This window comes from Saccostrea cucullata, unplaced genomic scaffold (assembly GCF_032062105.1).
Source record: "Saccostrea cucullata isolate Sc308-1 unplaced genomic scaffold, CSIRO_AGI_Scuc_v1 ctg3003, whole genome shotgun sequence".
Classification (NCBI taxonomy): domain Eukaryota; kingdom Metazoa; phylum Mollusca; class Bivalvia; order Ostreida; family Ostreidae; genus Saccostrea; species Saccostrea cuccullata.
In genome coordinates this window covers 40,063-51,401 of record NW_026934536.1, presented here as the reverse complement: position 1 = coordinate 51,401, position 11,339 = coordinate 40,063, and the positions used below count along the sequence as shown (strand labels likewise).

Genomic DNA, 11,339 nt, shown 5'->3' with positions numbered 1-11,339 from the left:
ACATTATATTTTTTATCAAACATACTGACAACGTGTAAGAAAATTTTTGGTGCTTTTATAGATCTTAAACAAATGATTGACACTGTTTGGAGAAATGGTCCCTAAAGTTAACTTTTAAGTCATGGAATTAAAGGCAAATGCTCTAATTACCTGGTAAATTACAAATATGTATCAGTCGTGAATACAAAGCCCTGCAAATCATGTTTCCTTTGGACAAATTGTCATCTTTAAAGAGAGATCTTAAAGGTGTCTTAAAAGTTGTAATTAATTCATTATCAAACTTTTAGTTTTTTTTATTCATTATTCAATAATCGTTAGTAAAAGCAATGATGATTAAAGGTACATTGATCGATTTCAACAACCTGAACTTGACAATTAAAAGCCTTACATTTTAACAATGTGTAAATACAATACTTCATATACTATATATTACCTCTATGAAAAAAAGAAAAATTAGATAAATATGAGTAAAGCTTGCTCTATTGTTTCATTGTTTATAAGTTCATTATTTTTACTTTCATGAACGAGGTTTCACTTTATCATAATAAGTTTCAGTTTGGATTTAGTTTGCAATTTATCTGTTTTGTGTTTTTTCGTTTGATTGTTTTCCAATTAGAGCAAATTATTTATGATAATGGTGGTATGGGAGATTAGTCTACCATCAAAACCTGCTTCAAGATTAAATGCAACACGATTTTCTTACTCTGTAATCCTTCCCTACACTTTCTCTTCCAATGTTGCTGTCCAAATTTTGTTCTATGGTTTTCAAACGTCACACTTAACATTGTGACTCACATTTAACAAAATATATCATATATCCCTCTAGCTTCTAGAAAAGATAATTAGATCTAATTTAACTTTTTTCAGTTCAAAACATTTAAAAAACGTTGTTTCCTGCTGAAAATTTTGCTAGAGAAACACTGTTCAGCTATCATAAATCATAACATCTATAGAGCAAAGGATGGAAGCTAAATGAGAATGTCTGTTGTTAACGCCATTCAATCAAAACTATTAGAAACGGACAAAAAATGGAAGATGTTGGATTCCCGGTGGCCAATCTTCGACATTCCTTTTATACCGGAGTACCACGTCATACAACTCATCGGATTAATAATGTTGGCTTTAAAGGTGCATGGACACAGATTTGAATGAATATTTTCTGTATCATATCACGACTTATATATTTCAATAGCATTTCACACAAAAATACATTTAAAAAATTATTTCTTTTAAGTAATTGAAACTTCAACTTTTTGAGGTGGCTTTGATTGACACATCCTTGTACCCTCACAAATTTAATTTTATTCTTAATACATTTACTTAAAAAGTGCAATCTTGTGTATTAATGAAAAATATTTAAAATTTAATACAGAAAAATAATTTTATTGAGAAAAAAATGTTAAAAAGCATTACCCCTTCTCAAGTATCGTCATTCCACGCTATGCGTTGTGTTCGAGGGGTGATAGAAAAGTTCGCAGACAAGTTCTATTTTGAGGGTGAATCCCATGACCCCATAGTAAAAATAGTAGTAAAATTTAAAGATTTTATTATATGGACCTGATTTTTACATACCAATAAACAAAATGTAGGAATTCATTCAGACATAGGTCATACTTCACAGTATACAATAGATTTTCCGTAATTCAATGTGTCCGCGAACTTTTCTAACAACCCTCGTACAGAGTACAGACTTTAGCAAATTGATCACACCCGTGAAACTTATACAGTTTTGTAAACAGGGCAGTAGCTCTGTTATTGTTAGCCGGGTGCATTTAATTGTTAAAGTTTTCTCACCACAACTGCACCGACTGAAAATATACTGTGTGTATTTATTGCTTTCAAACATTTCTACTATGAATTTTATGGATTGTAGTGTAAAAAATTTTCCTTTATGCACAACAATATTGTCCCAATTCATAAGTATTGAGGATAAAATTAAAATTTGAGAAGCAACGATGTGTCAATCAAACTCGTCTAAAAATTTAAATTTTTTAATAACTTTTAGATGAAATAAGATTTTTAATGTATTTGTGTGAAATACTATTAAAATATATAAGTCGTCCATACTAGTTTTTCTATAATTTCAACCCGTGTTGTTTTTGCATATGGTATATTAAACTGTATAAGTACGTCCTAGTGCTTTTAACGTTTGAAGTTTATTTAAATCATTAAGTTTTCAATAGTTCAGGGTTAACAATAAATGAAAAATTAATTAAAATTAAAAGTTAAAATATTTACAATATCAAATTTCTATCCAACCAAGGTTTATTTATTCATTTTTTCTGCAAAATTACCTACTGTTTTATATTGAATTCATTTTACTTTGAATTTGATAATTGATGAATATAAAATGTGACAAAACTTAGACAACTTTCATTAAGAAGCTTTATCATTAACCTTAAAAACAACTTTGTACCCTGAAGAAAAAAGAAACAAACCTTTCGTGAATTGCGCTTGGATAACATCAGATTTTCCTGTTCCTGAGTTGAAATGCACTGCGCGGATTTCATATTGTTATTTTTATTTAGTTATTCATTTATTATATTTAGTTTTTAGTAAAAATATGTTTGAATCGTACACGTGAAAGCGAAAAGTTTTCAAGAAAAGAAAACTATATAGAAAATATATATTAAAAAAATTAAAATATCTATTTAAAGAAAAGAAAATGAAAAAAGTCGATTTTGAAAGAAAAAAAACTCTACAAAGAAATAGCAATCCATGATTAGTTATAAAATATGCGTTTGTCGTACATATCTTGGTTTTAAAGTGCATTCGCTCTTTGATTACACGAATGACTTAAAGCCAGTGTTGTAACCACCAATGCATTGGGACAGGTTGTCCAAATCATTTTTAGAATGTGGTTTATTTATACAAAACTTACAGAATCACGTGATCAACATCCGAACAGACAACCAATCGCATGCCGCCTTCCTGACCACAAATATACGTGCAATAATTTTGTCGGATGTAGGCAGGTTTTATGCTTGTAAATGACCATGTTTAATTCAATAAAATAATTTTTGTTCATTTACTGAATATATTGATATTTAGCATTATTTAAAATATAATCACTGAAGATAAAATACTGTCGTTCTGTTGACCTTGTTAGGAAATATAATCTTAAATTGGGTTGTATTTTGACTGAAATATATAATCAATTTCAAATTAATTTCTCTTCTTCCTTGTCAAAACATTGGGCTTAAGGTTGGTGTGGCCGCAAATGGTTCACAAATGAAGGTACTAGATGTAAACCATTGATTTTCCGAGGGTCAATTTCCTATAATCTGTTCACCGATCTGTATTGCATGAAGATTTCCTTGCAGTCTATAAAAATTTCGTTATTTTTCTATTTCTGATAAGTATATGTTTTTAGAACAGAAAAAAGATATCATATTATACTGGTTTTATTCAAGTCGCAAAATTGTTTTGAATCCTTAAAAATGTTTATGTTTATTAAATATTGGAAAGAAGGAGAAAAGAAAAGATCCAATCGTTCGTTTTCTATTTTTTAAGAGAGTGTTAAAAGTTATGAAGTTTAGTATATTTTTTATGATAAAAATACACACGCTTCTTTCTATCTTGGAAATTTTGATTTTAAAGGGGAAAAGCAAGAAAAGTAAAGATCAATGATTTTCATTAAAAAGTTTTGAAAACCCCGGTATAATATTTGTATATTTGATATATTAATAGATTCATTTAGTTTTATAATTTATATACAATAATAAACTAGATTAAACCGATGACTGTAATTCTTCTTAAATGTTTTTTTTTTCAGGATGGTACTTAAATTTGGAATAAATCTACAGTAATACAAAAACACGAAATATAATTATGGTTATACATGAGTGAAATTGAAAGGATGTTAAAAGTATGTATCAGACATATTTGACATCCCTTTGACCAGCTATAAACATGCCTTCTTTCCTTTCATTGACGTCCGTTTGACGTTTATCCGGCTCTCTGATATCTTCTTTTTTCCGCATATGTGTCATTTTCTTCCTCTAAACTTATTCCAAGCTATTTTTTCCGGTTGAATGTCCTTTCTTCCGCAGTGGGTGTCAGGTTTTTCATATTTTAACAACACCAGCTTTTTTATTCATGTTTGATGACGTAGCGTCCGTTTGAATTCTGTATAAATAACAGAGTAGAACAAGCTTATATGGACAACGTGTCCATGTTTCGCAAGAAATCGTCACTCGGTTTTCTATGCCATTTTTCGTTTCGGTAGGTTTTGTTTCGTTTTGGGATACATCGTTTCGTTTTGGTATATTTCGTTGCGTTTTCTTTCTATTTTTGTTCTGCATTTTACAGGTACATCTTGAAAGTTAAATATTTTTAAAAGATAATGAGCAAGGAATTATCGGTATTCGTCTCTTCTTCCCATTTTATCATCGGGGTTGAGGAAGGGGAGCGGCTGTAATGAATTATTTCGTCTGTGTACAACAGCAATAAAGATTATATAGCTAAGAAGATCACTATAGAGTACCTAGAAAATTTTTGTCGGTTTCCATAAAATGTATGGCCTACTATGAAGGATCTAACGTATAAAAAAGTTGTGAAGGTTGAAGGTGGTTGAAATAAAAATACAAATTCCTTAGCAGGGTTGTTGTTTTTTCAATTATTATTAAATATTTTGTTTCTGGATAACATACAATCAAAATTTCTTTGAAAACATAGAATTTCAACGTTATTTAATTTTTTTTAAATAATTAACTTCTTTTCATTTTGTTTAGCTAATACATGGATAAACCATTTTTATGCCGTGCAGATTTAATACCTCGTACAACAAAATGTACTACAAATTAAAATATCTACTGTAAAATTATCAGCCAAATTATTCAGTGTTATTGCTACTCCTATTTTTGTAAGATAGTAATATTGTATTAAGAGATTTTTTTGCGAATCTACATTATCTTGTTTAATAAGATCATGCGCTTGAAGAGAATTTTGTGAACAGGTGTTATTCTCTGGTAAGTATGCAAATATATAGATTTCTTGTTAAAGTAAGAAGGATATGGAAATAACGAACAGTATCCAATCTTAACGTCCATTAAACAAATATACAAAATAAGAGCAGAGCAAACATGGACCTCCGAAACATCAGAGGTGGGATCAGGTGCCAATAAACAGTGTATCACTGTTCTGATTTAAATTAATAAAAGAGTCTCTTTGAGTATTTTCAAATTAAACTAATTAAAAATTATCTTACACGCGCATGCAATCAAGGAATAAAGGAAAATAAAAGCAAACATTAGTTTTCTGCTATGAGGAAGAAGTAAATGGAGATAACGAACAGTATTCAATATCGAAGTCCATAAAACAATACAAATAGGAGCAGAGCAAACACGGACCTTTATAAACAACATGTTCATAATATTACCCGACAAACCTCATTTACAGTGAAAAAACACATCAAAATTCAATATCCAAGGTTTTCTCACACAATTTTTGCAAGACTGCGCTTAGGAAGAGAAAAAAAAATATGCTGGGTGATAGACGAGTTCATTCAATATTGAGAGGATTTATTTACAAGTATAAGTCCCTTCGTAGATTTACAATAATTCTGTATTCTTAAGAAGAAAACAAAGAAGTTTAAAAAATGGAAATGAATTTAAAACAAAAAGAAGGATTCACAGAGACATCCCTAGTTTTATTTGTTAATGATGAAACTGCAGGATTTTTATTATAATTGAAGACCTGCACTGTGTCCATTTTAATAAGTTTTATTTGAATTTTATCTTAAATTGCGCTTTTCTCCTAGTATTTCATTGTTTCACGAATAGCCAGATAAATTTATATTATTAAGAGCGGGTACTTTGTGAATGTACTGTAAAACATCATCTCAGAATTAGATTCCACTCCACTTATGAAGCTAAAATATATCATGATGTAACAATTCTCAAAGGATTTTATTTGTAGAGAACAAACACTATTTGTCAACAAATACATTTTGATTAGACGAAAGATTAATTAAATTTATATATACTTTATTAACATATCAGTTAGTGATTTAAATGTGACGTGTATTTTGATATAAAACATAACATTTTACACTATTCTGTAAAACATTTTTGTTGGAAACACATAATTAGAGTACATGACAGTAAAACGTCCATAAAGTTTAATACCGTGAACCCGAAAACTGAAAAGAAAAAAAAATGATAATAAAAATTAGAGTTATGACAAATAAAATACATAAAAGCACATAAATTAAATAATTAGCAAATGAAAACGGAAGTTTTTTTTATTCTAAATGAATTTAAGAATGTTTCAATATTGAATTAAATTTCAAAGTTCAAAATATTCAACTAATATTTAATGTTCGGGTAGGGTATGGGTTTTTTTCTTCTTAGATTAAGGTAGAGGTTTTGGATTGATTTGATAAAGAGCTCTCTAATGGCAAGAAATAAAAAAAATATTCTTAATTTAAAAAAAAAACAACTAATTTCCAAAAATATAAAAAGATAAATGATTTTATGTGATCTACAAAAAGTATCTAGCATTATCAATAAGATAAAATATGCTTCACGGAGTAACTTCTTTTTTTTTTATCCGCACATTTTGAAAAAGATACCAAAAAAATTTTGAACCATGAATGGTTGAGACTTCATATTTGGTATGCATACTCCCCTAATTAAGCTCTTTCAAAGGACACCAAGGTCAATAACCTTGTGACCTTGACTGTGACCTATATGCTAAAAATATTTTTTTCTGCAAACTTTAACCTTCGCTATTACTTTTGAATAATAAAAGATAGAGACTTCATATTTGGTATGCATACTCCACGAATTAAGTTCTTTCAAATGACACCAAGATCAAATGACACCAAGATCAATGACCTTGTGACCTTGACTGTGACCTATATGCTAAAAATAGCTTTTTCAAAAACAATTGCTATTACTTTTGAACAATGAAAGATATAGACTTCATATATGGTATGCATACTCCACTTATTAAGTTCTTTCAAATGACACCAAGATCAAATGACACCAAGATCAATGACCTTGTGACCTTGACTGTGACCTATATGCTAAAAATATTTTTTTAACTTTGTTGAGCCGGGCGCATAGTGTTTCACAAACACATCTTGTTCATTTAAAAGATGGTTGTTACAAAGCGATATGCTAAACTTATTTTTTTAAATATAAATTTAATTAATGATGTTGATGGTACATGATTTAGCATACGTAGTATTACATTCTTTTATCGTGATTTGATAGTAGTGAAGTGACGTGACTTTTCTTATTTATCATTTTGATGAAAGTGATGGTAACATAACATGACTTACCTTCTATTTCTATTTTCCTCCTCCTCCTTTAGCATGACCTCCTCCTCCTTTAGCATGACCCCCTCCTCCGCCTCCTTTACCATGACCTCCTCCTCCTCCTTTACCATGACCTCCTCCTCCACCTCCTCCTTTACCTGTAGGTGTTGACGGTGGTGTAATATCAGGAAAACCTCCCCCACCTCCGCCGCCGTCACTTTTGTAAAAAAAAAACAAATATTCTTGGGGGATTAAATTTTGTATGCTTCGTTGTAAAGAAATATCAACGAAATCATACTCGAAGAATTATAGGCATATATATAATCGATGAGGGTTATTATGAAAACAACAAAATTAAATGCCAACAAAGCTATTTCAGATGGCAAATAAATGTAATTCTATCCAAACGTAATGTTGTATTCAATTTATATATCAATCTTAATTCAATAACAAATTTCAGGTTTTTATGATAATATGATATATATATTCCACTTACCTAGATGGTGGACTGGGTGGTATAGGGGAATGGCCGCCGCTGTTGTTTTGTAAAAAAAAATAATTTGAAAATTACTGTGTCATTGAACATTCATATAAAAAAAGCGTTGTATTTTTGAGGAATGTATAATTTTCCCCTAAAATAAACACTTACAACAGGGGTGATCACAGAGGGGGTGGTGCCAACAGTTCTTATGACAGCTCTTCTCATTGGTAAGGCATTATTCTTAATACGTTCATTCGGCTATATTTTAATTGATTAATTGTTATAATTTAAGGGTCATTGATACTCGGATAAGAGAGAAAACTCTTAATGACATAAATGTCTATTATTCCTTAATACATTTGCCACGTTGAAGTGTCTTTTTGGTCCAATTTTGCCCCGCGAGCTATGCTTTAATTGTCAGAATTGAGCTATGCTATAATTGTCAGAATTGAGCTATGCTATAATTGTCAGAATTTCTCTTGGAAAATCATTAAGGTTCAAGCAACATTTCATATGAGTGAGCAGAGGGTTTATGAACCTTAACGCCAGTCGGCAATATTTTCAGATCTATTTTAGCGGATTAAATTTTGAAAGGAGCAAGGAATATGATAGAAATAATAAGTATTGTCTTAAAATGTTACCATACACTAGTTATTTTTTTCTCTTTCTTCTGTAAAATGCACAATGCATTCAATCTTTGAATATGTAATTTAACAATTCTTATTTTTATAATTTTACTTTAATATATTTACTCACAGAAATGGAGGTACCTAACCAGGCATTTGTGCAAGATGACATAGGGTAGTGTTTCTTACATAATCCTTCTGAGAAAAACTTTAATCTTAAAAAAAAAACAACTTTTTTAGTGTTTCATGATTTTTTAATGATCAGACACAGGTTAAGAAATTAGGTTGTCATTGAAATTTTGATTATTTTTCCTACATTATAAATATGAAAAACAGGTAGTAGAGGAACGTATCGTCTGACCTTAAGGATGATGTTTACATTATATAATAATAAATTATGAATTAAATGGTACTTTTTGACTGGAATCTACGGCATATCAAACATATTTACATCATCGTTTGCAAATATTTTATTAGTAGTTACTTATTTATAAGATTTTACCTCTTTTGAACATTTCCTACTACCTCGTACAATTGTTGTTTAGCAGGTACTTAGAACCAATGAGGAATAAGAAACTCAACTGCTCTTTTATTCGAATTAATCCATTAAACAATTTCTTGCTATGCTTTCATTTCTGCTTCATTTCGCTACATATTTAGTCAAATAATAAATGTAACCAAGGATAAAAAACCTCTTGCATATATTCTAACATTTCCTCAGAAAGTTTTATGTTTCTACAATGATCGCTGCCTTTGATCTTTAGACTTATCAGATTTTTTTAATATTAAAGGTATGTCACTCGTGAAATTTGATAAATCAAGGATTTTTTTAAAGTACATTTTGAATAAGTACTCATATAGCGTGTCTCAAACCGCAGAGAAAATATAGGGTAAGTGTGTATCTTACTGATCTACGCCAGTACGGTACATTTAAGTTGACCTTTTTGCACTTAAACTTTAATCCTCGGTAAATTATTTTAACCTTTAAGATGCCATATCATATTTTATCAAATGTAACCATAGCATAAAATATCATTTCATTTTACGTTGAATAGTTTGAATAACATTTATCATTGAACAAATCTTGCAAATTATTGTGTGACCTTTTTGCACTAAAAAGTAACATATATAGGGTAATAATTTAATTTCACTTGCTGCATCATTCGGAGGAACATATAATATTTTGGATAACATAACTTGCCTACGTCACAATGAGTTACGTCATTAACGTATTACTCCGCTTGACGTTACTTTTAAAATAATGCTCAATTTGAAGCCTTTTTCCGGAGGAAATATTGTCTCATTGTCTACTCTGAAATTAAATTATAAGGAATGAAGCTAATTTCAACTTATGTTATCCGATATAACAAAACTTGGGGCAGTTTACGCTTTCTTATAAACCGCTTCGCGGTTTATAAAGCGTAAACTGCCCCAAGTTATGTTATATCGGATAACATAAGTTGAAATTAGCTTCATTCCTTAATTAAAAAACTATATTGTCAATAAAACTTTTTCTTAAATCAAGCTTTTTACGACTTAAGTGCTTATCAGTCACAAGTATCGATTTCTTGGAAATAATAAAAGAAAAAGTTGGTGTCAGTGATGTTATTTTTAAAGAATTTATCTAAACTTATTTTACATATTTTCAATTTTTTAGCAAAGTTTGTTGAAGGAAGGTGTAAGACATTTTCTAAAATATAAATTAAGAACTATATTATTTATTCCTAGCAATATCATAACGAAAAATATTCTCTGAGTAAAAGTATATATTGGGCTAAAGTTCCCAAATATTAAATGTAATAAATATGCAAATTTGCAGAATTATATGCTAAATATCCTTCCACCACAAGAAAGAGTCCCTCATAAAGCTTGCTTTTTTGTATCCTTTTGAGCAGTTTTTTTTTCGCTGAATGTTAAAAAATTTACGTTGTTGAATTTAAATATAACATAAAAATTGAATTTTAAAAAATAGTCTTGAAGCAAGAGGATCTGCGTGAACTTTTCTAAAAAAAACCGATGAGTGACATACCTTAATTTTTAAAAATAAGATTTAAGGAAATAAATAAAATATAACTTACCCACCACCGCCGCCGTGTCCTTTACTGTGTCCGCCGCCGCCACCTTTGTGTCCGCCCCCACCACCACCACCGCCACCACCGCCGCCACCGTGGTGCCCCCCGCCACCACCACTACTTTGGCTGGGACTGTTTAAATAGCAGGACAAATAAAAATAACACTACTTTAGAAAGGGAGGACATATTGTACAAATGTAAAAATTAAGAGCGAGTAGAAAACATAAGGGGAGTTTTGTGACCATGTTTTAGAGAGGTGCAGACTATAAAAGAGTAAACGACTATAAGCAGGGTAATTTAATGCTTCTTTGAGAGAAAACAGTGGACAGGTGAAAAAATCTGATTATACAGGTACATGGCAAATGGACCACACACGACCATTTTGCCACTCCCGCATTGGCCTCGTTCAGTATGTACAGTAAGTAGCTCCTGGTATATATATCTTACTTTACTGAGTACTTTCTTAATTAAATGTATGAATTTCAACATCTGTTTATTCAAAATATGATATATTCAACTGCTTCAAAATATGACAAATTCGACTGCTTTGTTACTTTTCGCTTTTGCTACTGCCATTTGCTACTTTTTTTTAATAAAAGATAATTTTTTTTTGTACTTTTAATGAAAGGAAATACTGAAACTCACACTTTTTGTGCCATTGTTAATCAGTATGTTTGGATTGGTTGTACTGTTTTTACGTAGATGGTTTTTCTTTTATATGCAAATTTCAAAAGACAAAGCATCCTGTCACGTGATTATTTGCTTGTTTACAAAGATTTATTTACATCCGATTCTTTATTATTATGTCGTCATCGTTTGTATGCATAAGCATATAAATATCAGTGTGTCGTGTAAACAGGTATACATATCCCAAGGCAGTGTTCATAAATTTCCAT

The 11,339-nt window shown here is 30.1% G+C and overlaps 1 protein-coding gene across 1 annotated transcript; it reads right to left on the bottom strand.

Annotated features, from left to right (window-relative positions):
* Positions 1-5,970: 5,970 nt before the first annotated feature.
* Positions 5,971-11,121, bottom strand: LOC134240966 (uncharacterized). Its single transcript, XM_062723071.1, has 5 exons — positions 11,089-11,121; positions 10,450-10,575; positions 7,761-7,799; positions 7,289-7,481; positions 5,971-6,142 (listed from the first exon to the last, which is right to left on the bottom strand). Exons 1-4 carry the CDS (start codon positions 11,100-11,102, stop codon positions 7,298-7,300), a joined length of 363 nt encoding a protein of 120 aa, XP_062579055.1. The 5' UTR covers positions 11,103-11,121; the 3' UTR covers positions 5,971-6,142; positions 7,289-7,297.
* Positions 11,122-11,339: the final 218 nt, after the last annotated feature.

Excerpts from the sequence above, each read along its gene's own strand:
- LOC134240966 (XM_062723071.1), bottom strand. Across the intron at positions 7,800-10,449 it reads GGACACGGCGGCGGTGGTGG|CGGCGGCCATTCCCCTATAC; the intron begins GTAAGTTATATT and ends ACAAAACAACAG. Across the intron at positions 7,482-7,760 it reads CCACCCAGTCCACCATCTAG|TGACGGCGGCGGAGGTGGGG; the intron begins GTAAGTGGAATA and ends TTTTTACAAAAG.